The sequence below is a fragment of the Girardinichthys multiradiatus genome, chromosome 19 (genome assembly GCF_021462225.1).
Source record: "Girardinichthys multiradiatus isolate DD_20200921_A chromosome 19, DD_fGirMul_XY1, whole genome shotgun sequence".
Taxonomy (NCBI): Eukaryota; Metazoa; Chordata; class Actinopteri; order Cyprinodontiformes; family Goodeidae; genus Girardinichthys; species Girardinichthys multiradiatus.
Window position 1 is genome coordinate 15,668,799 of NC_061811.1, and position 26,623 is coordinate 15,695,421.

Below are 26,623 nucleotides of genomic sequence, written 5' to 3' on the forward strand. Positions count from 1 at the left end.
GGAAGACTGGGGAGAAGGAAATGCCAAAATGCCAGAAGTCCAGTGTCAAGTACCCACAGTCAGTGATGGTCCGGGGTGCCGTGTCAGCTGCTGGTGTTGGTCCACTGTGTTTTATCAAGGGCAGGGTCAATGCAGCTAGCTATCAGGAGATTTTGGAGCACTTCATGCTTCCATCTGCTGAAAAGCTTTATGGAGATGAAGATTTCATTTTTCAGCACAACCTGGCACCTGCTCACAGTGCCAAAACCACTGGTAAATGGTTTACTGACCATGGTATCACTGTGCTCAATTGGCCTGCCAACTCTCCTGACCTGAACCCCATAGAGAATCTGTGGGATATTGTGAAGAGAACGTTGAGAGACTCAAGACCCAACACTCTGGATGAGCTAAAGGCCGCTATCGAAGCATCCTGGGCCTCCATAAGACCTCAGCAGTGCCACAGGCTGGTTGCCTCCATGCCACGCCGCATTGAAGCAGTAATTTCTGCAAAAGGATTCCCGACCAAGTATTGAGTGCATAGCTGTACATGATTATTTGAAGGTTGACGTTTTTTGTATTAAAAACACTTTTCTTTTATTGGTCGGATGAAATATGCTAATTTTGTGAGATAGGAATTTTGGGTTTTCATGAGCTGTATGCCAAAATCATCCGTATTAAGACAATAAAAAACCTGAAATATTTCAGTTAGTGTGCAATGAATCTAAAATATATGAATGTTAAATTTTCATCATGACATTATAGAAAATAATGAACTTTATCACAATATGCTAATATTTTGAGAAGGACCTGTATGTCTATGTACTGTACAGTATTTGCAGTCAATACCTGGTCTGGCTCCTTTTACATGAATTAATACATCAACATGTCGTGGCATGGAGGCAATCAGGCTGTGGTTCTGCTGAGGTGCTAAGGAAGCCCAGGTTGCTTGAAAGCTGGCCTCCAGCTCGTCTGCATTTTTGGCTCTGGTGTCCTTCATCTTTCAATAACCCACAGATTCTCTATGGGGTTTTGGTCAGACCAGTTTGCTCACCAGTAAAGCACAGTTATACCATGGGCATCAAACCGGATATTGGTACTCAGGGCTGCATGGAGAGGGGTCAAATCCTGTTGAGAATTGACATCAGCACCTCCGTAAAGTTTTTCAACAGAGGGAAGCATGTGATGTTTTAAAATTTCCTGGTTGATGACAGTGCTGACTTTGGACTTGATAAAACATAGTGAACCAACACCAGCAGATGATATGGTTCCACAAAATCATAGAGCAACTTCAACTCTGTGCCTCTCCAGACTCGTGGGCCTTCATTTCCAAATGAAATAGAAAATGTACTTTCTTCTGGAACGAGAACTTTGGACCATTGAGCAACGGTCCATTTTTTCTTCATAACCCATATGAGGTTGTTTTTTTTTTATGTCATCACTGGTTCAGGAGTGGTTTAACACAAGGAATGTGACAGTTGTAGCCCATGTACTGAATACCTCTGTGTGCAGTGGCTCCTGAAGCACTGACTCAAGTCAGGGCTTCAGCATCCTTCCTTGTTTCTTACCTCCTTATGGAGGGTGTCAACTAAGAACTGCTGTTAGCAGTCTTTCCCATCACAGTGTAGGTCATTACATGGTAATAACACATCTTTTCTGTATTAAAGAACTCTGTTTTGGTCTTGTGTACACGATCAATTGTTTCAATATATCTCTTTATTTGTAAATAATCTGTATAGTATATACAAGTTTCACTAAATCAAAATGAATGAAACACAACTGGTGATTTCAGTGAGGTCACAAAATCTTAAGGTGTGCATATATTTTAGTCTACAATGTCTTTAATACCACGCTCTTAAGCATTTATAGCCTCTGTGAATAGTTTATTTAAACAGAGGTTTTTCCTCTTGTGTATTTTGTTTTTGTTCTGGAAAACATATAATGATAAATTTGCCATAAAGCAGTCTAGCTTTTTGAAAACATCGTTTTCAGATTTTTCTGAGCTTCACACCAGAATACAGGAATCCAAACAAGCAACAATAGAAGTCTTAGTGGTTGCACTTTCCTCAGAGACAGTTTGAGGGGAGAAAAATCCTAAATATAGCACCTATTTGCCATGGTGGAGTATGGATGGAGCGCAGCAGCAGTGAGGGAGGGCTGAATCCTATTTTGTTGATCCTCTTTGGGTATGAGTCACAATGTTGCCTCTATGTGCATAAAACTATTTGTTTGAGACGAATTTGGAATAAGTAGATATAAACACTCAGAGCATCGCAGAATCACTACACCTGCTCAGATTTGATGACTCATTTTGTTGCACCTTGACACTGTTTCTCTGAAGGTGAGCAGATACTGTTATTTTAGAGCAACCATGTGACAATCTCAATCAACCCGCCTCATTTTTTTGATTAAACTAGGTAATTATATTGTAGGAACTAACAACAAGACTGAATTTGCCACTGTGACTTTAGTCTAAAGATGTGAGTTTGCTGTGGTATGTCGTATTTAGCTTTGACACCAATGTTCCAGCTCAGACTCGTTTAGTCAAAGCTTTTGTTTATACTGGTATCGGTTTCCAAGCAACACCTGTAACACCTGGCACACTTATCGACAGGGCCAGGAAGCATAATTGGTAATATCGCTTGTAAAATATGCCTCTTTTAAAGCTCTGCAGTTGATTGCATAGTTGCTCTGCTATGAGTATTTTTTGAGATTGTATTCAGCGGGGATAACTAAAACCACAGTGGAGATTCGTTCACATATTCTTAAAAATCTTAGAATATCTGATATTTGTGGGTTATTTTTCCAACTCCATTTAAAGAACAGTGCTTTTCAGTGACAGGAAAATGGATTGTACAGATTGTATTGTCTCTTACCTGAGCTACATACTGTACCTGGTAGATTCCTTAGTTCAGTCTAGAGGATGGAATTACACTAAGGCCCTTGTTATGTTTGAGGCATTTTAAAGTTAATTACTAGAACTCTATCTGGGGTTGTAGCTGCTGTTAAAAATAATGAGATTTCTGCACATTCATAGGTCGCAAAGGAGGGCTCCAGCTCTCTTTCCAAGAAGGCAGAGACCTACATACCAAGTTTCAGTAAGTGCCAACACTTTCTTTTCTCTGTTTCTCTGCCCTTGAGTGCACCAAGACCAGTCATCACGGTCAACTTCAGCTCCGGTCAATTTAGAGAGGCTTTTACTGGGATTAGCATACTGACTCGAAAGGAGTCACCGTTCCATATGTCATCAAAAGCTTTGGGATAAGTATGGTGCCAAGCTGCTTGGTAGATGAGAGTCACACTAGTCTCCGGTCATGCCAGAAGAGACTGAACCACCATAGGCTCTGGGCCAATTTGTCATTTACTGTTTCATACCTGCCTTTCATACTTGCACCTTTCCATTTGGTTCCTTCCTACTTCCATTTATTATTAAACAAAAAAATTATGTAAATGCTCACATCTTCATAATTAATTTCAAGTAATAGTATATTATTTTATTCACCCTTTGCTCTTCATTCTTAGCTCTGAACCCCATACCTTTTCATAGAAATGAAGGGATAGCAGCTGTGAATTAAACAGGATCTTTGCATGGTCCAAAAATGTCATAAAAAGCCTTAAATTAAATAAAAAAGGGTACTTTTTGTGCCCATTTTTCTGTAAAAGTGAGTCTAAGTGTATTAAGTAAGTGTATTAAATTTTGACTTAAGTATACTTGCAGTCACACTAATCATCAGTATGCGTCATGTATGTTTGAGGAGTGGTATACTTATTTTTGGCTAATTTATACATGTTCCATGCTGTATAGCTTTTTATTAGGGTTAGGGTTATAATTTTAAATACTTAAATTATCAGATATCAAAGAAGGTATGAAAAATCCCCCAGGCATGTTTGTGCTTACTGATGCATGGTCTGTATGAAACATCCCACGGAAGATGGCCCCTCTTCTTACCTCAAAAAGTTATAATACAACCAAAACTTCAGAAGTAGTATGAAATGGAAAATGGGTCAAAGGACCAGCACCATTTAGTTCAGTAGTAGTTTAGTCTTCTAAAGTCATCTTTGTTCATAGATTGATTTTCCTCTAATGCTGTGTTGTTTTAACTTTTTTTTTTTTCTTGTTGTGTAAACCACTAAACAGCATCAATGGCGATTTTTAGTAAATAAGGTTTGATCTCATTTCCATCTATCAGTTGTCTTGCGCTCTCTCGAAATTCGGTCGCAGGGGCAACAAGTCCAGGATGGAACATCCCTCGCCCCAGTGACATCCTCCAGCTCTTTCTGGGGAATCCCAAGGTGTTCCCAGGCCACACGAGATATATAGTCCTTTCAGTTTGAGTTCTGGGTCTGGGTACGTGTAAGGAAACCTCCGAAGGAAGGCGCCCAAGGAGCATCCTGATCAAATGCCCAAACCATCTCAACTGATTCCTTTCGATGCGGAGAAGCAGCGGCTTTACTTTGAGCTCCCCGTGGATGATGGAGTTCCTCACCCATCTCTAAGCCAACCTCTAGAGCAGATGTGTCAAACTCTGGTCCTCGACGGCCAGTGTCCTGCAACCTTTGAATGTGTCCCTGGCTTGTTTCAGCTGCTTGCATGCAGGATCTCGTTTTTATGGACCACCTTGTGCTCGAACACGGTGTTCATTATGGACATTCCGTGACTTGCACAGAACTCCGACAAACACCGCTCAGGTTCAGATTGGGGAGGGCATTCTTCCTGATCGCTCCCCTCCAGGTAACACCTTCATTAGCCACAGGGCATTGAAGTCCCTAAGGAGCACCACTGAATCTCCAGATGGCACCCATTTCAGGACACCATCTAGAGACTCCAAGAAGGCTGAGTAATTTGAACTGCTGTTCAGTTCATAAGCACAGACAACAGTCAGAACCTTAACTCTTACAACCTGAAGTTGCAAAGAGGCTACCCTTTCACCGACCAGAGAAAGCTCCAAAATTGAGGCAGTCAGCCGGGGGCTTGTGAGATTCCCCACCCCTGCCCGACGCCTCTCTCCCTGGAGCGAGGCGTCGGGAGGTGGGTCCCTGAGCCCAAGCTGTTCATAGAGGTGATTCCAACTATTTCTAGGTGGTACCACTCAACGTCACACAGCAGCTCTGGCTCCTTACCCTCCAGTGAGGTGACAGTCCACGTCCCTTAAGCCAGATTATGCAACCGAGAATTAGCACGTCAAGGCCCCTGCCCTCGCCTGCCACCCAACTTGCATGGCAGCAGATCCCAACGTTCCTCCTCAGGTGGTGGGCCCACATAGAGGGGGCTTCCCGTAGTTTCTTAGCTGACTCGTGCCAAGCTTCAGCAGCCAAAGCTCGACCACCAGGTGCGAACCTGGTCTCCGTAATTTGTACAAGGCATGCCTATTTTTGTGGTCAGCCATATCACTGGAATCCTTAAATAAGTACCCTTTACCCCTCACCTAGTTTTTAAACTCATTTGCATTACATAAATACTCATAATATTACAAATCTTGTTCTTAAGGTGAAGCCCTTTTTTGCATCTGTGTTTGCTTTTTCTAAAATAAGTTAAATATGCTTTTGATAGGTTGTGCTGAGCCACAGAAAGTCCTGTCTCCCAGAAGGAGAGAAACCCCTGCAGGTCTCAGAAGAAGTGGTAGCCTGAACCTGGACACTGATATCTTTAAAAACACCAACTTCTCTGACCCAGATGTTGGTAAGGAGTCATTTTCTAGGCTGTCTCCCAGCAATGGCAGCCCAATTTAATTAAATAAACACTTTAGATGTAAATGTGCATCAGTGAATTGTGCTAACAACAATCCACACCACACTGATAGTTGATCGGTTTACATCAAACTCTTAATTTGTTTGATTTGTGAAACTAATATCTCATAGTGGCACCCAAAGGACGTATGCTGTTGAGGAATCCCAGTGTTGAGCGAACCTTCTCTCTCCCCTCGAATGCTTCCACGCCCAGCTCATTTCTTCTGCCTTCCTACCCCCTGGCTACATGCACCGGGGGCATGCTTACTCCAACACTGGCCCGCCGTCACGCAGTCTCTTCCCTCTCCATGTCCAACACCTGGCCCAACAAACAAGAGAACAGCCCCCAGCAGCAAGGAACAAGCACGCGGAGAGAGAAAGAAGACACAGTGAAGGGTAGTTAATCAAATAGTTTTTATGTATGAAATGGAAACTGTTGTTTTTGTTTCTTATATTCTAACTTGTTTTTTGCCTCTGTTGTCGTAGGAGACCTCTTCAGTGTGCAGTCTCCAAGGCCTCTTCGTGCTTCCCTCGTGAGCTCCTCTTCCACCTCATCATTCAGGCGAGCTCTGAGCAGCACCAGGGCAACCTTCTCCATCTCACCAGTGCAAGCCCATTCTCATGATGACCAGAGATTAAACACTCCAGCCAGCCAGCACCCAGACAATAACCCTAATTTGGACCCTGACAGCATTACTGCCTGGCAAGAACCTCAGGAAGATGAACCTCTGGACATGCTGGAGGTCAAAAAAACTGTCTTTGTGTAGACCTTGATGTGTAGTTTACTTAGTTCCCTGCACTTATGTCTTATTTTGTATGCTGCCAATAGATGATGAACTCCCTGCGCTCAGTGCGAAATAGTGCTGCCAAGAAGAGGGCCAAAGTGAGCCTCAGCAGTCCAGATCCTGACAGCCCTGACTCAGCTGTGCGGGTAGACCTGGGTCTGGACTCACCATTACAAACGTCTCCAGTGCTTACCAGCTCAGCCAGTGAGAGTGGACTCTCAAGTCTGAGCTCAGCTGCCAACTCCAGCTTCAATGGCATCAAAACAAGGTCAGGGAGACCCATTTTATCCTGCTTTGATTTAATATTTAATGACTTAGTCTGTTTTGACTATTTGTAATATGAATAAAGCTAAGTATGGTGCTGTAAAAAGGATATTTTCCTATGAAAATTTCTTCTGTTTGAATTTTCTTTCATACTAACAAACCTGGCCCTATGTTAAAACCAACTGTACCCTTGTGAAATCTTGTTTTTACTGTGATTAACCATGTTTTTGGAACACTGAGTTCAATTGACTAGCCACCCAGACCGCTACCATAAAGGCAACCCTTAAATAGAACCTGCCTGACAACATAAAGTAGGCTAAAAGATCCTGAGAAAACAAAGCATCATCCACGAATCCAAAGAAATGCAAGAACAGTTGAGAAAACAAGCGTAGGACATCTCAGTCTGGAAAGGTTCCAAAGCCATTCCTAAAGCTTTGGTGCTCCTGTAAATAACACTGAGAGCCATTGTCCACAAATGGAGAAGACATGGAACACTGATAAACCTTCCCAGGAGTGGGCAGACCACCAAATGTCTCCACGAAGATGTCAACAACTCATCCAGGAGGTCACAAAAAAAAACAGAACAATATCTAACGCACTGCAGGCCTTAGTTGCCTCAGTAAACAATAGGAAAGAGACTGGGCAAAAGTGTCAGTCAGTCATTTTCTACCGCTTATTCCATAGTGGGTCGCGAGGGAGCTGGTGCCTATCTCCAGCAGTCTATGGGCGAGAGGCGGGATACACCCTGGACAGGTCGCCAGTCCATCACAGGGCAACACACAAACAACCATGCACACACTCATTCATACACCTAAGGGCAATTTAGAGATTTAGAGTGACCAATTAACCTAACAGGCATGTCTTTGGACTGTGGGAGGAAGCCGGAGTACCCGGTGAGAACCCACGCATGCACGGGGAGAACATGCAAACTGGGCAAAAGTGTATCCATGGGAAAGGCTAATCTGACATTTACCAAAAAAATCATCCTGATGATCTACACGTCTTTGGGGAAAATATTCTGTGGACAAACGTGGATCTTTTTGGAATGTAGGCGCCCCATTACATCAAGCATCAAGCTAACAGCATTTCAGAGAAAGAACATCATACACCAGTGAAACATAGTGGTGGCAGTGTTATGGTCTGAGGCTGCTTTTCTTCATAAGGACCTGGATGACTTGCCATAACTGATGGACCCAGCAATTCTGCTATCTACAGGAAAATCCTGAAGAAGATTACTCAGCTATTAGTTCATGATTTTGGCTAAAAAAATAAGGAAGGGTTTGGAGTGGCCTAGACAAAGTCTGGACTGAAATCCAATTGAGATCCTGTGGCATGACCATACACAGGTTGTTCATGTTTGAAAAACCTCCAATGTGGCTGAATTAAAATGACCAACAACCCCCTTTACATCACTGTGATGTAAAAGACTTGTTGCAAAAAAATTTGTTTGATATTACATTGCAGGTGTGACAAAAATGCAAAAACAGTGGAAATTTGTACAGGGGGAAATACTTTTACACAGCACTGCAGATGGTTGAACGTTGAGAAGGTTTTTCCTATTTATCCATTTATTTATTCAAAAACAAATGTCTCAAACTGGTTTAAAAGCATTACAGTTTAGGCAATGCAATGCAGTTTCCCTACATTAACTAGTTGTGTTTCTTAACAGTCCTAGAAGCTCTGCCTCTTCTGTAATGAAACCTTGCATTGCAAGAGTGCCTTCTGCAAAACTGCAGTCCTCTGTGTCAATGGATTTCAGTAGCCTTCAAGGTACAAAACACGTGAGATGTTTTATATTTTGCCTTTTTCGCCTGTTAATTTTTCTGACTTTAGTTTCTGTCTTTTCAAGTAATGTCCCGGAGAAACGACCTGTCATCTGAGGTGGGTGTTGTTGGGCAAAGGGTTAATTATTGCAACGGAACAATGAAAACTGAGGAAGAGAAAATGGCACCATCTCCTCCGCTGGTCAAACCAGCTGTCCGCGAACCGATCAGAGCTTTGAAGCTTGCCAAAGGTCAGCCAGCAGTGATAAACAGAAATTGTTTTTTCTAGATATATCTTGATTTTACCTATTTTATTTTATTGTATTCTTTTAATGTGACACCTTTTTCTTGTGATTTTTAGGGTCCCAGGGCATCGGCAGTTGTAGGTATTCACCTGGTCCAGACATACCTGAAGGAGGGATAGGAAGAGGTCAGTTTCTGTTAATTTAGGGTAGCAATCCAGTGACTTTTTATTGGCTTCATCGTGTGATCCTGTTTCTCTATTATTCTGTCATATTACTACTTATGTATAATTTGTGCCATTTCAGCCGTTAAACTACCAAAATATTGAGATCGTAAGAGTTTTTGGGTATGGCCTCTGCTAATTATATCTTCAATTCTTATAAAGATGTTGAGCTTCTTCTAAAATGTTTCCCCTATTGAAATGACCGGAAAATCTTAAGAGTTCAGCTAAATCCTTGACTCTTTGTAACTTAAAAACATCCAGACACCTGCAGCCAGAAACCCCATTCAAGCTTTAAGCAGGTCACAATACATTATCCTACTGATTAAATCAGGTTTTTCATATCTTTAAATATTTTAGTAAAATTACAGTTTTAGCTTCAGTTTTAGTCATCTCTTCTGTTGTCCTATTCTTTGAGAAAAAGTATTTGAATGCAAGAAAACATCTGTAATTCAGTTAATGTAAAGACATAACCCCCCCTTTAAGACAGCCAAAAGTATATATTTTTATTTATTTAGAAGATCTGGATCTTATGTCCACCCTTCCAGCTGTAAATCTGTTATGTCAGTGTTTTATGAAGCGATGTTAATGTTTTTCCCTAATGCTTTTAAGACATGTGTGGGATTACAGTGTCCTCCAACCATCCAGGAGTTGCTTTGTCACTTGAGCAGGGTGATCTGACTGCCAAACCTCCCACTGATCCCTCAGCAGGCATCTACAGCAGTCAACTAGATGATGATGACAGCTCACATGCTGATGAGGCCAAAGTTAGTCACACTTTTTTCACTGTTGATTCATAATGCATCAATTATTGCCAAGCGCTAGTTACCAAAGGTTAATTGAGTGTCTTTTTTCTACCCACAAAATGTGGAGGAAAAGGTTAGAAATGTCAGGAGGGGTCGGAATAAAACGAGACTGAACAATCTGGATCAATTTGAGGACCTGTCGGATAGAGGGGACGAAACAAGAGACAAGATTCGCCATCGTGTCAGACAGATGTTGTCCGATTCACCTATAGAAGGAAATAAAGAATCAGTTATCAAAGGTAAGAATTCTTTACAACCAAATACAGTGACATGGGTTTTCATACCCATTTAACATTTTTGGATATAACTACTTCAAAACCCCAACGTTCTCTGTATTTCGTAGGGATTTTATATATTGACCTACACAAGGTACCGTCATTTAAAGTTAATGGAAAACTATGCATGATTTTCAAAGTTATTCACAAATTAGCATCTGAAAAGTATGGCGTGGATTTATATTCAGCCCCCCTCAGTAAATACTTTGTAAAGCCACCTTTCAGCGCTGTTACAGTAACTTTCCTCAGCTAAGTCTGATTAGATACAGTATGTATCAGTTATCTTTGGACCTTTGTAGGGAAACTTTTCAAGTCTTGCCAAAGATTCTCAGTTTGATTTAGTTCTGGATTTTGACTGGACCATTTTAACTCTTAAATATGTTTTAATCTGCATAAAATTCCAATGAAACGTATTAAGGTTTGTTGTTAGGTGAAAACATGTAAAACCTTTCAGTGGGTATAAATGACTTTGTACGGGTATTTAAAGTGTTTTTATAGCATTCTGTGATGCTGATTATTTTCATCAATGTTTTGTAGATTTACGTTTGAACGGCAGCACGCTGACATCCACCAGGTCAGATCTTCCCTCTGATGAATCCACCATCACTGCCACCAGTCCACCAGAACCCCAAAGTCCAGTAAAGTGCTTGACCACACCCCATCATCCAAGCCCCCCAACGTTGCCTCCAAACCCAAAAAATGTGTCCCGCCTTAGAAGAGCACCTAGCCTCAGCAGAACCCGACCTTCGGTGTCCCACAGTTCAGGTCAGTGGATCAAAAAATCCCAAAGCTGTCATGGACATCACCGTTGGGCGTTGGGGATCGTTGTTATGTTGCTTTTTGCATTATCTTCATCTGTCATGATACCAGTTTCTATTTAGCTACATCCAGAAACATTGCTTATAAACCAAGCAGTGCTTTAACAACGAAAAATGTACATTAGATGTTCCACATTCCTGGTGATTAGTGTCAAAAAACTACGGTAAATGCTCCAACCTGATGTTTATGGTGTTGTAAAATGAGTTCAGATTGGTCTGTCTGTCTGTTTTGTTTCTTTGTGCCTTTTTAGATGAGCTTTGCCATGCCACTTTGAGACACAAGAAAAATTTGTCTGCACCTTCGGAGCTCTGTCCCTTTTCAAAGCCCGACCTGGTGCTGACACAGAGTTTCAACCTCCTGAATTCAGAGGACTGGTGAGAAGCAGCTTACATTACTCTGAGATATTTTTATTTCTTTGATCACGAATAATCTAAAGAAAAGGCAATTATTTTTATTTTTAGGGAGAAGAAAATTGAGGGTCTGATGTTCCTGCGCTCTCTTGCTTACAACCATACAGACACGCTTCAAGGCAGGCTTCATGAAGTTTGTCTGTGTCTCATCCAAGAGGTAAATGCTTTCATTGGGTCTAATGGCCAGGATTTACTGTGTAGAGGCGAACCGGAGCAAACAGTTATTTGAAAGCTGAGATCTGGATATGAGAAGCACTAAGACGGGTTTGACCTGAACTAGTTGACACCAGATACTCTGCAGATTGCTGCAGGGCTTTGAACCTTTTGCATTACAACTACAAACTTTTGTGCATTTTATGGGGATTTGGGTGTGCTGCATTAACAAGGTAATTTGATATTGACAAAACAAACATTTTGTGTTGTCTTCCTGTTAAAATGGAAACATTAAATGCTAACAGAAATGGTAAAATAAATTCAAGTTTCCTGTTTCTTGTCCTCTGCTCATTGTTGCAACAAAAAAAAAAAAAAAAACTAGAATCATAAAATAAAAACATTTAAAACTTCCAGCCTTATTTGTAAATTAATTGACTGACAAGAAACATGAACTCACTGAGCAATTTAGTATCAAAATGACGATTATAAGATAAGAGGTGAAAAGGTGTAAATAATTTGAAAGTGAATGACTAGATTACATTGCTTGCCTAGTGTCAGTATCTGAGTATTTAAGTAGAGTTTCCTGCCCACAATTTGATGGTGTTGTGACCGTATTTCTCTGTAGTTGTTTTATTGATTTGAAAGTACTGCGGGCCACAAACTCATCATTTTTGTAGCAGTATGTGAGAGATCACTGTTAGCTGCTGCTTTTTTGCCAAGTGTCGGTGATAAAAAACAATCTGATCAAGAGGAATTATTAACCACATCTTTTATTAATAAATTACAGGGATTAAAAAGATACAATAAAACCTAAACTTGTTGTGACAGAGACGATAGTAAACTATTTCCAATTTTCTGTCTCTTTACTCTTCCACCTTGGTTCTCCACCAATTAGGTGAAGAACCTGCGCTCAGGCGTGTCCAGGGTGGCAGTGTGTACACTGGGCGACCTGTACACACACCTGCAGAGACTAATGGACCAAGAGCTTGAGGGAACAGTTAAAGCGTTGCTGCAGAAGGCTGGGGAGAGTAACACTTTCATCAGGCAGGATGTTGATGCAGCGCTGGACTGCATGGTGCAGCACTGCACCCCGACTCGCAGCATAGGTGCTTTACTCACTGGAGGAATCAGGTGAGCACAAAGACAGGGGAAATAAATGAATCCACCCAAAATCTACACGTCTCATTTTTGATTGCTGAATTTGTTTTTCTCTTTTGCTGACAGTCACCTTAACCCAGTGGTGAGGAAATGCAGCGCTCAGCATCTGGCTAATCTGTTAGAGAAGGTTGGTGCTGCCCGTCTCCTGTCTGGAGGTAAAGATCTCACTGAAAGAATTTTACCTGCCATCACCAAGCTTGCACAAGACTCCTCCCAGGAGGCCAGGTACGTAGAAAGATTGTTATTCCAAATGTTTATGTTTAATCATGTCACATTTTGAATTAATGTGTGTAAATGTAACTTTGGTGTTTTTTACACACAAGATCTTAAGTGATATTATTTTGTTTTCTCCCACAGGTACTTTGGTCGTCGAATGCTGCTATCTCTGTCATCCCACCCTGACTTTGACAAGAACCTGGAAAAATATATTTCCACCAAAGACCTGCAAGCTGTCAGAGACACTATCTTGACTCTCAGGACAAAGGTATACATTTTATGTTTACTGACATACTAGTTATGGTGGACTTCACCTAACCCGAGGATTACTGGGGTTTTAGGGTATTGGTGAGATGCCCCAGGATTCTCAGTCAGCCAGAGGAAGACGCTCTCTCCCAGGCAGCGGCACAGTCAGGGTTTCGTCTCTCACTGGAGAGCAGCACAACCAGACCAACAGGTGGGTATGCAAGGCCTAGCAAAAGCATTCACACTCCTCAAACCTTTTCAGTAGTGTGTCACGTTACAACCAAATACTTTAACCGTACAAAGTGGTTCATAATTGTAAGGTGGAAAGAAAAGGACGTTTTTTTAAACAAATAAAAATCAGCTAAGGGTTTAATTTGCATTCAGCCCCCCGTTAGTCAGTACAACGTTTAGCTGCAATCGTTATCAATCTTTTTTTGCTAACTAGCTCCAGTTCAGTCAGATTGCATGAAGAGTCCATGAACATAATATTTGAAGTTTTATTACAGATTCTAAATTTTATTTAGTTGTGGACTTTGACTGAGCCATTCCAACACATGAGAATGCCTTGATTTATACTTCTGAATTGTAACTCTGAATGTTTAGGATCGTTATCCAGCTGGAAGGTGAACTTCCACCACAGTCTCAAGTCTTTTGCAGCCTCTGCCAGTTTTTTTTTCAGGATGGCCGGGTATTCAGTTCATCCATCTTCCCGTCAGCTCTGTCCAGCTTCCCCATCCCTGCTAAAGAAAAGCATCTCCAAAACATGATGCTGCCACCACCATGATTGACAGTGTATTGATTGTGTATCCAGCATGATAGTGTTAATTTTAAGACTTTTGAAGTAGACCAAAAGGTTTAGTTTTGACCGGAGCACCTTCTTCAACTGGTTTGCTGTGTCCTCTACATGGCTTGTGGCAAACTGTACTAAATATGACTTATTGCTTCTTATGGCTTGACCCTATTTGTGTTGCAATGTGAGTAATCCAAGTGGTATGACTACTTTTGCGAGGCACTGTAGATATCAAGCTTGGAAGATGGATCTGAACTAAATTTACCATCTGTTGCTGGTGCAAACATTAAAATATCAGAAGTACAGTATTTAAGCTATGTACTTTTCTTATCTGCAGGGAGTCTAATAGCAACTACAGCTGTAAATATCAGACACAGAGTATTGCAGACAAAACTGAATACATAAAGCAGATCTCAGGTCTGCTGGGTTCAAAGGACTTCAGAGAGCGGATCAAAGGCATTGATCAGCTAGTAGCTGACTGTGAACACAACCCCAAAATGGTCGTCAATAGCATGTTTCCGGTTAGTGCACTAATTCCTTCACACAATCAGAATGATTATTGTCATTACAGCCATTGTGGTGGTTGTCTGGTCACTTTTTGCCAGTCTGTTTCAGTATTGCCCTTTGCTTTGTTGTGTTTTAGGTGTTTGATGCATTTAAAGCCAGACTGCAGGAGTCCAACAGCAAGGTTAATCTTTACGCCTTGGAGTCTCTACCGAAAATCATCCAATTGCTGAAGGACAGCTTGTCTCAAGTGGTTAACATCCTGGTGCCAGCAATTGTGGACAATCACCTCAACTCCAAGAACAATGCCATCTATTATGCTGCTATTGGCGCAACGAATGCACTTGTCTTGAATCTTGGTAGTTATTTTGAACATTTGAAACCAGTTGTGTCTGATCAGTGGATGATCTGTTACAGTGGTTTTATTTTCCTTGCACAGATAATGTTCTTCTTCTTCAGCCTCTCTGCACCAAGGCCCAGTTTTTAAGTGGCAAAGCTAAGGTGGACCTTATCGAAAAGGTTGCAGGTATGTCTGACTTAATGGTTGTGCATGCTACATGTGCCTCAGTAAACTAGAATCAGACAGAGTGATATATTTCAAGTGTTTATTTCTATCAGTTTTGATTAATAAGGCTTATCTACCCCCAACTCTTAAATGGGCTTTGCTTCACTTTCCTCTCAAGGTTGTGGTTATTCTACCACTTATCTTATCTGAAGCATTTAAGTGTGACAAAATGCAGAGAAATCTTTAAGAGGAAAATACTTTTTCAGAGCATTATATGGGTTCCACCGTTTGAATTGAATTACTGAAATAAATTAACTTTTCTGATTTATTGAGTTTCACCAGTATTATGAACTGGCTATGGATGCAACATCTCACTGTCAAAACATTTTCTGATCCCAGGCCTCGTTACAGAGCTTTACCCTCGCAAGCCCCAGATGGTAGAGCAGAAAGTGTTGCCCCTACTGTGGCACCTTCTGGGTACCTCCACCCACAGCGGCAGCATTCACGGCAGGGGCGGCAGCGTTAGGAGTGCTACGGCCCAGCTGTGCCGAGCCCTTCACACCCAGATGGGGTCAAGCCTGATCGAGTATGCTGCCACCCAGCCTGCTAATGTCCAGAAAGGTTTAAACGAGCTCCTTAAGACCTTAAAATAAAGGAAAAGCAAGATCCGAACAGGTCCAAACGTTGACAGAGAACATCAAGACTGATCTTACTTGAAAAAAGAAATGTTCTGCATTTCTTTTAGTGCCTGCACTTTTATATCAATATAAAAAAGTCCTTAACATCTTAGGTTGTTCCAGTTATTTTGTCAGTGACATTTACTCTGGTACAGAAATGTTAACACGCTGACATCAGGTCCTGCTCGTACTCAACCTGCTCTCTCTGCACTTTGAAAAGTAGCTGATCATTGAAGCTTTCCTCCATTACGTACTGTTAACCAATCAGAGACACTATCACAGAATGTAAAACCGAAATGCGCAAAAACAAGGTTAGGAAGACAGGGACCCCAAAGGTGTATATTTTCAATGTTTTATCAAAGGTGATGTGATATGTTTTGAAATGCCATGCAGATGATTTAAAGATTTGTGACACAAAATTAACTAAAAAAGAGGAACGAAATAGTTTTGTACAGCTCAGTTGTGTATTTGCACAGTGTTAGCTTAATGTTTAAGTATGGTGTAAAGTGATGGTTATAATTTATCTAATGTATAACAGTCTGAAAGTCATATTAATAATGTGTTGAGTTTGTACTCTATTTTCTTTGTTTGCATGACCAAAACATCTAAACAAATTTGAACCTGTTTAATCTGTAGGAGAGGGTGTGTAAACACAGAAACCCAAAACAAGGTTGTGATTGCCTGAGAAACGCTAAGAAGTCAGCTCCGTTTCCGTATCGTGCCAGTCTTCAAGTAGCCTTTTAACTCGAATGTTAATTTATATTTAACTGATTTGTGAACTAAAGGAAAGAGATATATGAATAAATGGTTTTATTTCCCTAATACTAACTTTACTGTTTTTTAAGGGATTGTGTAACATTTAGAAAACGTTTCCGTCTCCAAAGCGGCTCTTAAAAGAGTTAAAAAAAAACAACATTCTGGTTTCAGCTCAGCAAGGTAGTAAAAGCTGTTTCAGTTCCAGTTCGTCAGGTTGGATGAGTTTAAATTTATCCAAGAAAAACTACAACATTTAAAGTTAAATCACCTTTATTGTGAGTGAAGTTGCTTTTTTCTACTGAGTTTTGTGATGTACTAATTATGACTCCTTTTTAAATGCAGAGTAACACACATTGAAGGATCTGGGTAACTGCGCTGATAAGAGTCTCATATCCAAAGGCTTTAAAGAGGTACACTCAGAAAGAAAACTGAACACTTGACTGCTTTGGAGTCCCATTGCCCTGTAATTAGATTGTAAGAGAGGGAATACAACTTAAAACACATGTCCAAGTTTTCAATTAAAGAAAATTTCAAAATATAAAAGGTCCTTGGTAATAAATATTAAAAATATCAGTAAGTCAACTGAAAAGCTAAAACTCAATGTATAGATTCAATACAGAAAAGAAAAAAAAAATGGTCTTTATTATTTTGATGATTATGGCTTATGGGTAATGAAAACACAAATCAACTTTGAATATTACCAAAAGGTTAAGTTATGCTCTGTACAATCATGAAGAAGACTGCTGACTTGGCAGAATGCTGTATGAAAGCATACCAACGGAAAGTTAAGTGAAAGGAAAAAGTGTGGTAGAAAAATGTACACAAGCACCAGGGATATCCCTAAAAGCTTTATGGACCTTATTTCATTTTCCAGCAGCACTTGGCACCTACCCACACTGCCTAAAATACCAATACTTGGTTTAATAACCGTGGTATTGCTGTAGTCAAGAGGAAGATGAGCTGAAATATGCCATTAAAGAAAGCTTGGCTTACTTAATGCCTTAGCAGAGCCACAGGCTGATCGCCTCTATGCAGCATTAATTCATACTAAAAGAGCCATGATAAATCATTGAGTGTATGGACTGTACAGTACATGGACAGACTTAGACCCACATTTGTGGATTAAAAATAATCTTTATTGGTCTCATGTAACAATTTTCAGAAAACTGATTTTTGCATTTTCATAGCCGTCAGCCATAATCACCTAAAATAATGAAAGTAAATGCTTGAACCATATCATCCTGTGTAATAAATCTCACTTTTCCCGTTCAACAGCTGTTCTAAACGAACTTTTTGATGATACTCTAACTCACTGACACACAGCTGTAGTGTTCATTACATTTCAGACTAAGAAAATAGCTGCCACTTTAAAATAGCATTGTACAGAGATCTCTACCTGCTGCAGCACATACTTTCCACAACGGCTTGATGACAAATGTTTTCTTATGAAACAAAGCAAAGATTATAGTTACAGTTTTTGTAGTAATTAAGTCGGACTCACACAAAGGAAAGAATAAATAACGAAAACATACAACAAAACACATTTAGAAGATTACCATACCAATATATACATAGAACCGAACATTTTGTGCTGCATTAATTAAATCACATCCATTTTCTGGCAATTAACCTTTAGAAAAAGATATGAAACTGAAGGAGGAATTAATACCGATAGCAAAACTCCCTTAAACCTCTGCTGCTATTTAAAGGGTTAAACATGCTTTCCAGTTAAACACTGGTACAGATGCCATCCGATAAGAAGCAGCATGCACTGAATGGTATGCAAGTGTCGGTCTAAATTCACAGCTATCATGGAATGTGCTTCGAGAAAACATTCTGGTTCAAAGTAGTTTCCAGTCTTTTTTGTTTTGTGCTATGAATGAGGCGTTTATGACTATTTTGTGTGTGGTTGCGCTCCAATTTAATGCTCGACTGCATCCAGTCATTGGAATGTCCTCTCATCTCCATCGACTGAACGGAAAAATCCCCCCCCCCCTAACCCCTACTCCTTTGGACCTTCCCGCTCCTGTTTCTAAGGCAGCTGGTTTAATGCCATGGTAACCTGGTGTTTTTGTTATTTTTATTTTTTGTGACGTCTGGAGAAGAAGAGTGCGTTGTCGGCGTTCTGAGCACCTCGCTCTGTCAGGGACCAGATGTCTTGGGCAGATCCTGATTCTCGGCCAAGTGGAGCTTTTGTCTGAGCGCGGACGCATTAAGGATTCACACAGAGTCACTTTGAAGTGGAAACGGAAAATTCAAATACATTTTCCAGTGCTGGTGATGCCATTAATAAACAAGTATTCAGTCAGGAAAAAGGATACATTGAGGTGCTGAGCTCCTCCAGCTGTGGAAACAAAACAGTAAATAGATGTGAATTGAAAATCAAACAGCCAAAAATAGAACATCATGTGGTCGTTCAGAGCAGTCCTCTCTAAATTGGATCAATTACACAACAGGCTGTGTTTTGTAAGTCAGTTTTTCCATTGAACTCCAGTTACCTGATCAGTGTTCACAAAAAAACAAATGATCAGCTTCCTTTCCCTCTACAGTCCATCTGCTGCAAAGAATATCCAAATGTGGCAAGCCAATTTATCATATAATAAGCTTCATATTAGTAGGTTTCTTCCAACTTAATATAATTAACATTTTTTAAAACTCTAAAAGCAATTTGTCCTACCCTCAATAAAGATGTCTCATCTATATGTAAAGCTTTCTGCTCCAGATGTCTACAACCTTCTTCCCATCTGAAATGTCCTGGTGTATCACCTCCCAGATCTTGACTAGAGCATCACTGAGCTCCTAGACAGTCTGAGGTGCAGCCAGGTGCTGTTAAATGGACCTAAACATGATGTCCCAGAGATGTTCGGTTGGATTTAGGTCAGGAGAGTGTGGACCCCATGATTTCAATTCCTTCATCCTCCAGCAACCGCCTCCATACTCTTGCCAGATGAGGCCGGCATTATCTTGCACCTTGAGGAACCCAGGACCCAGTGCACCAGCCAAGGGTCTAACAATAAGTCTAAGGATTTTATCCCAATGCCTAATGGCAGTCAGGGTACCATCGTCTATGATTTACAGACCTGACCCCCCACTAAACCGATCATGCAGAACAATGTTACAGGCAGTGTTCACCGCAACTTCTCTTGAAACTATGCTAGGAGACACAACAAACCTTTGGGCAATGGCACGTATTGATGGGTCATCCTGGTGGAGTTATACTGCCTGTGCAACTTCTGTAGGGTCCAGGTATCGCTTCATGCTACCAGTAATGACACTGACCCTGGTCAAATGCAAAAATACTGAAAACCGGTAAAAAAATAGAAAATGAGGAAAAATGTCTGTGGCCACCTTCAAAACCATTCCTGTTTTTGGGGTCATCTCACTGTTGCCCTTTAGTGCATCTGTTGTTAAGTTCATTAACACCAAAAGAGCTAACACTGATAAACACCCCCCTCTACTACTTAACTGACCTGATCAATAGTCCTCAAGTTTAACTGACTTGATATTATAATCGGATTAAAAAGTCTTCCTTTAATTTGTTCTGAGCAGTGCAGTTTACAGCAGAAAGAAAATGTCAAATTTCCGATATTTGCAAGATAGTACATTTTAGATATACAATGGACTGCTGACCTAAATCGGCTGATATTCTGCTGCTTTTTCAATGCTTTTCATACCTCTTCGTATACAGGTCCTTCTCAAAATATTAGCATATTGTGATAAAGTTCATTATTTTCCATAATGTAATGATGAAAATTTAACATTCATATATTTTAGATTCATTGCACACTAACTGAAATATTTCAGGTCTTTTATTGTCTTAATATGGATGATTTTGGCATACAGCTCATGAAAACCCAAAATTCCTGTCTCACAAAATTAGCATATCATTAAAAGGGTCTCTAAACGAGCTATGAACCTAATCATCTGAATCAACGAGTTAACTCTAAACACCTGCAAAAGATTCCTGAGGCCTTTAAAACTCCCAGCCTGGTTCATCACTCAAAACCCCAATCATGGGTAAGACTGCCGACCTGACTGCTGTCCAGAAGGCCACTATTGACACCCTCAAGCAAGAGGGTAAGACACAGAAAGAAATTTCTGAACGAATAGGCTGTTCCCAGAGTGCTGTATCAAGGCACCTCAGTGGGAAGTCTGTGGGAAGGAAAAAGTGTGGCAGAAAACGCTGCACAACGAGAAGAGGTGACCGGACCCTGAGGAAGATTGTGGAGAAGGGCCGATTCCAGACCTTGGGGGACCTGCGGAAGCAGTGGACTGAGTCTGGAGTAGAAACATCCAGAGCCACCGTGCACAGGCGTGTGCAGGAAATGGGCTACAGGTGCCGCATTCCCCAGGTCAAGCCACTTTTGAACCAGAAACAGCGGCAGAAGCGCCTGACCTGGGCTACAGAGAAGCAGCACTGGACTGTTGCTCAGTGGTCCAAAGTACTTTTTTCAGATGAAAGCAAATTCTGCATGTCATTCGGAAATCAAGGTGCCAGAGTCTGGAGGAAGACTGGGAAGAGGAAATGCCAAAATGCCAGAAGTCCAGTGTCAAGTACCCACAGTCAGTGATGGTCTGGGGTGCCGTGTCAGCTGCTGGTGTTGGTCCACTGTGTTTTATCAAGGGCAGGGTCAATGCAGCTAGCTATCAGGAGATTTTGGAGCACTTCATGCTTCCATCTGCTGAAAAGCTTTATGGAGATGAAGATTTCATTTTTCAGCACGACCTGGCACCTGCTCACAGTGCCAAAACCACTGGTAAATGGTTTACTGACCATGGTATCACTGTGCTCAATTGGCCTGCCAACTCTCCTGACCTGAACCCCATAGAGAATCTGTGGGATATTGTGAAGAGAACGTTGAGAGACTCAAGACCCAACACTCTGGATGAGCTAAAGGCCGCTATCGAAGCATCCTGGGCCTCCATAAGACCTCAGCAGTGCCACAGGCTGATTGCCTCCATGCCACGCTGCATTGAAGCAGTCATTTCTGCAAAAGGATTCCCGACCAAGTATTGAGTGCATAACTGTACATGATTATTTGAAGGTTGATGTTTTTTGTATTAAAAACACTTTTCTTTTATTGGTCGGATTAAATATGCTAATTTTGTGAGATAGGAATTTTGGGTTTTCATGAGCTGTATGCCAAAATCATCCGTATTAAGACAATAAAAGACCTGAAATATTTCAGTTAGTGTGCAATGAATCTAAAATATATGAATGTTAAATTTTCATCATTACATTATGGAAAATAATTAACTTTATCACAATATGCTAATTTTTTGAGAAGGACCTGTATACGAAGAGGTATGAAAAGCATTGAAAAAGCAGCAGAATATCAGCCGATTTAGGTCAGCAGTCCGTTGTATATCTAAAATGTACTATCTTGCTAATATCGGAAATTTGACATTTTCTTTCTGCTGTAAACTGCACTGCTCAGAACAAATTAAAGGAAGACTTTTTAATCCGATTATAATATCAAGTCAGTTAAACTTGAGGACTATTGATCAGGTCAGTTAAGTAGTAGAGGGGGGTGTTTATCAGTGTTAGCTCTTTTGGTGTTAATGAACTTAACAACAGATGCACTAAAGGGCAACAGTGAGATGACCCCATCTATATATATATATATATATATATACATATATATATATATGAAAATTTGTTCATTTTAATACAACTCTGACCAGCTGAAATCCTTTTTAAATACAATTTTAATTCTATAGAGTAAAAAGTGACGTTTTTACAAGGAGAAAAACCAATATTGATTTCGGAAAGCAACTCAACATGAGTGTGGTGTTGTTATATGTTGGAACAGCTTGTCATACTGTGCCGCTTCAGCCCACCAAACATCCTGACAGCTGAGTCTATAATGAGCTGAAGATTGTTTTCTCACTTCCCTCACACATAGCACTCAAACGTCCCTGCAGTAAACACACCAAGCCCAGGTGGGGGTTGACTAAGAGCCTAATAACAAGCTAACAATAGAAACTCTGTACATGACTGCTTAGAGACTGGTTGTAAAACATTTGTTTAATTAGAAAGAAAAACTGTTTTAAATCTCTGATTTTATTCCACGAGTTTCACCAACAGGAAAACAATAAAGTCAGTCCCACTGACAGGTTCTCTCTTCCAGACATATCTTTGTGATCAGGTTCCCTCCTCCTCCCAGAGTCCAAATTACAAGAATGTGCTTTTCTTTGAGTCTGAAGCTCCTGAAAGGGTCTTCCATTAAAAACCTTCTCATGACCTCCATTAAAATATGCCAATTACTTCACATCCCTTTTTCCTGTACGTGAGCACAAAGCAGCTATTTCACCAGTTAATTTATGCATTTTTGCAAAATGAGGCACATATTCAATCAGCTGACAATTTATAGTTGTAAAGACTTTGATGACCTCTCCGTAAGGAGGAACAGCTCATACATGATCTTACAAAAGTATCTAAACTCCCTAAACATCTCCATATTTTGTCACGTTAAGACCACAAACTTCTGTTGTCTGTGCCGATTTTATACGACAGATCAACAGAGTGTACCTAATTGTTAACTCAAAACGTATGAGTCGGGTTTCATGTCTTCTTTTACAAATAAAACTCCAACAATTGTAGGGTGTGCATATTTATCGCGTTTTGCACATTCTAATTTGCATTGAATGGGCTCAGATTGGATGGAGAGAATCTCAACTCCTGCCACAGATTCTCAGCTGGTCAAAGCCTTCCTAACACATGAATATGCTTTGATCTGAAGCATTCAGTGTGGTTGTATGTTGAGACTCTGCTGCTGTTTCAGCTCTTCTGCAACCTGTTTTCCCTCTAGATGTTTAGGCTTAACAGCCTGTGAAAGACTTTCTTCCAGAATAGCATTTAAGAACTCTGACCAGCTTCTGTGGCTCTGCTGAAGAACAGCATCCCCACAACATGATACTGCCACCACCATGCTTCCCTTTAACGATCGTGTATTCATGGTGATGGGCAGCATTAGTGTTCTGCAACGTGTTTTGCATGTAGGCCAAAATGTTCAATTTGGGTCTAATTTGAACAGAACACCTATAATCTGGTTTATTCCTTAGTGGATTACACGGAGTGAAAGATAAGATTCAGTTGGATGTGGGCTCTTGCAGAATGGGTTCAAATGGAAGCTGTAATAGTTGTGAATTGTATTTGATTCGTTGAATTTACTCTGATCTGCCCGCGTTTACAGCTGGAGCTTTGCTCAGTCTGCTTTCTAAAACAGATCTCAGGTTAAAGCTGCACTCTCTGCTGCTCTGATTCATGCTTACGTTGCACAGAAGGTGTTCCAGGTTGTGATCAGAAGCGCCCTTCCTCTGATCCTCAGAAAGCTCCTCCACGTGGCTGTCGAGGCTGAAGTGCAGTCGCGCCAGCTTCTCCTGCATCTCGCGCACATGTTCCAGCTGCTCAAAGGAGCAGACCTTTCCTAGAAATTTAGGCATAAACTTAGTCTGACCTCTTATTTGTGGCAAGGTCAAATGAATTTCCTTGACGGCAGATTTTTTAATTACCTACAAAGCTTCTCGATTTCAGCCTGATTCAGGCAACAAAGCTGTTATTTTTAAGCCTGTAACAGAATATTCCCTTAATGGGCTCCCATGTGGAGGTTATCTTACCGAACGCCTGTAATTTGCCTGAGTGGAAGTCATTGAGGAGGTTGAGGAGGCCTCCCTCCATCTCTCTCACATCCGAGACGTCTGTAAGGAAGGAGTGCTGCAGGGGGGAAGACTGCACTACTTTGCTGGGTCCCGCTGGCTGTGGGGCCCTGGGCTTCTCCCTGTGTGGTCTAACGGATAAAAAAACATGACATGTTCTCAGATTCCAAAGTAGGGTGCAACTAGTCAAGTCACAATAAGATGCAAACCTTGTCGTCTTTGGCGGGGCCACGACAGGTGTGAACGCCTCTTTTGGCTGTCCTGGTGCTCCTATGGATCTCTTATACTTGCTCCTGTTCTTGGGGGAGGGGGGCTGCGGCAGGCCGAGGGAGAAGGTGGCACTTTTGCTGGCAGGCAGGACAGAGAGCTTGCGGGGGTTGATAGGTGGGGGAGGCGGCTGAGGAAGGGACACCTTTGGGCTGCGTTTCTTACGCTTGTCTTCCATTACAGCTCATTTATGTTGGTTACTTTCAGTTGAGTTGAGGGGGAGGCAACACAGCCCAGCTGGTGTGCAGGATGTCCTGAAACGACAAAGGTAGGAAGCTGAAGAGCAGCAGTACCTCCCTCCTTCGAGGAAGGACTGTGCCAAAATTAGAACTTCAGAACAAGATTCTGCCTCTGCACATATGGAAATGATTTAATTATGTGACAGGAATCAAAGAGTAAAGTGTCCCAGAAAATCTCAAATCACATCCACTACAACATACACTTACTCACATGGGTTTGCATTTAGGTGAAAGGCTTTAATGATGCAATTTATTTGTTCTTGATTGCCAGGAACAAAATCAACTTAACAGTAGCCTTTAAGAAATTTTTATTTCAAAATTAACTAAGTAAAGAAACTAAATCAAACCAGTCAAAGCTAAACTGCAGCAGTAGTAATTTTTGAATGCCACACATGCAGCCAGGTGATTGCAGGCCTTTAGAAAGCCTGTAACATGATCTACAGAGATACGGCATAAACCCAAAGCATCATCAAGTAAACAAGTCAGACTCCAGTGGAAAAGAGACGGCCTAAGCTCTTATGGTGCCCAGAACGGACCCTGATTTGGAGGTGGTTCCAACTACCTTTGCTCACCACAGCTCCTGTACCATCCACTAAATATTTAATGATATGTATCCATCTAACATTACAAATGTTACAGTTTACAATTACAATTATGTTTACAACATTAGGAAGCACAATAACCGCCTGTTCAAACAAATCTGTGTTGGTTGATTCGGAGTTTAAAAATGATAAAAAGCTGAAATGCACCCAAGACAATTAAAGAAAAGCAAAAATAATAACTGACTCTAATCGACGGGGGGCCGATTTATTTACATTAAGCAAAAACTATTAGAAAAAGATGATTTAAAAAAGGCCATTCCCAACAATAACCCACATCATGTTCTTTGATGCTGTTTTTTGTGCTTTGTAAAAATAATAAAAAGTTTAGGGATTTATGCTTTGACGTTCAAACGAGGATAACAATCCGATTCAAAACTACAATCTCTATCAAGGAACCTGCAGCTTATTTTGTTGTTTATGTTTTATTCTCTGTTAGAAGAAATAACATATTTTAATATCTGTATTACAGTTGCAATATCATTATAGTGTGGCAGCTTTAACTTATGATATTTATTCATTTAAGTCTGAGGTAATATTCTGATTAAATTAAAGCTCAATTGTGTGTGTGTTGTTGTTGTTTTTTATCGTAAAAGACTACATTACTGCCAATATGATCCTAGTAGGCGCCGTTTATCTAATCACAGCGGAGGATAAAGCTGTCTGGACAGGATTCGTCATTTAAACACTGCGCCAGGGCCGCGTCTAAGTCCAATCCAAAGATGGCCACTAGTAATACACAAAGACAACTTTGCGCGCTGAAATTCTCATTTTCTGCGAGGTTCATCTGGACTATAAGAATTATGAACGAGGAACTATGTGTGAACAGCTAAGTGGGACCTATGCGGGTAGGTCCAGTGTGGCAGAAGACGTGTAAACAGGTTCATGGTCCACAGATGACACAAATAACACTTACCGAATCAATTACGCCCCACAGAGCCAACCGGCTGGGCTCGGTGTCGCATTTCTTCTTCTCCTCTGTGGCTGACACCGTCAAAGCGCACTTTGTACTAATTAACCTCTTGAAATCACGATGGGGGTAAATGATCTGAGCAGCCGCTGCGGAGCGTGAAATTACTGATGAGAGGCAGCGCGCGGCATCGACGCGAAGCCGGAAGTGTTTGTCGCTCTTAAAGGGCCAGCACGCCCCGGAGTGGCACAGACGTCTGCGGCCATCTGATGTTGTGACTCCAGAGGGCGCTGTTCTGTCTCTAACGCCTGCTCCAAACGCACCAAATACAGTCATATTCCGTACATTACAATATTATTGTAAGTTCCCTTTTCCAGTAACTTAATTCATTAAGTAAAACACATTATATAGATTAATTACACTCAGATTGATGTTTTCAAGCCTTTCTTTCTGTTAATGAATGAAATTCCTCTTACAGCTAATGAAAACGCTTAGGATTAGAATATTACATCAGACCAATAAAATCAACAAATGTTTGATACAAAAATGTGAGTTTAAATATGTTTATTATCTGCTTAAAGGTTGTTATTTTCTAAAGGTACTTTTAATCTGACAAACGAGCCTCATTGAAACGCAAATTCTAATTTATTGAATAT

General features: G+C 40.9%; 2 protein-coding genes across 7 annotated transcripts in view; one reads left to right on the forward strand and one right to left on the reverse strand.

The window, feature by feature from the left end:
• The window catches only part of LOC124855396 (TOG array regulator of axonemal microtubules protein 1), a 23,266-nt gene extending 6,907 nt beyond the window's left edge, over positions 1-16,359 (forward strand). For 2 of the 6 annotated variants that reach the window (XM_047345213.1, XM_047345214.1), the window contains exons 3-23: positions 3,014-3,074; positions 5,528-5,656; positions 5,836-6,099; positions 6,190-6,446; positions 6,533-6,756; positions 8,422-8,522; positions 8,602-8,766; positions 8,877-8,945; positions 9,591-9,745; positions 9,852-10,023; positions 10,597-10,824; positions 11,129-11,252; positions 11,340-11,445; positions 12,337-12,572; positions 12,666-12,824; positions 12,957-13,083; positions 13,157-13,272; positions 14,189-14,372; positions 14,495-14,714; positions 14,795-14,881; positions 15,260-16,359. In XM_047345213.1, the coding sequence (XP_047201169.1) occupies positions 3,014-3,074; positions 5,528-5,656; positions 5,836-6,099; positions 6,190-6,446; positions 6,533-6,756; positions 8,422-8,522; positions 8,602-8,766; positions 8,877-8,945; positions 9,591-9,745; positions 9,852-10,023; positions 10,597-10,824; positions 11,129-11,252; positions 11,340-11,445; positions 12,337-12,572; positions 12,666-12,824; positions 12,957-13,083; positions 13,157-13,272; positions 14,189-14,372; positions 14,495-14,714; positions 14,795-14,881; positions 15,260-15,513 (3,438 nt within the window). In that variant the 3' untranslated portion in view covers positions 15,514-16,359. The remainder of the gene's footprint in view (positions 1-3,013; positions 3,075-5,527; positions 5,657-5,835; positions 6,100-6,189; positions 6,447-6,532; positions 6,757-8,421; positions 8,523-8,601; positions 8,767-8,876; positions 8,946-9,590; positions 9,746-9,851; positions 10,024-10,596; positions 10,825-11,128; positions 11,253-11,339; positions 11,446-12,336; positions 12,573-12,665; positions 12,825-12,956; positions 13,084-13,156; positions 13,273-14,188; positions 14,373-14,494; positions 14,715-14,794; positions 14,882-15,259) is intronic. The other 4 variants (XM_047345215.1, XM_047345218.1, XM_047345217.1 and 1 more) reach the window with 4 other exon arrangements.
• A 186-nt stretch (positions 16,360-16,545) lies between these two features.
• Positions 16,546-26,178, reverse strand: ccdc28b (coiled-coil domain containing 28B). Its single transcript, XM_047345225.1, has 6 exons — positions 25,974-26,178; positions 24,162-24,473; positions 23,914-24,083; positions 23,569-23,723; positions 18,615-18,637; positions 16,546-18,490 (listed from the first exon to the last, which is right to left on the reverse strand). Exons 2-6 carry the CDS (start codon positions 24,395-24,397, stop codon positions 18,436-18,438), a joined length of 639 nt encoding a protein of 212 aa, XP_047201181.1. The 5' UTR covers positions 24,398-24,473; positions 25,974-26,178; the 3' UTR covers positions 16,546-18,435.
• Between the last annotated feature and the right edge of the window lie 445 nt (positions 26,179-26,623).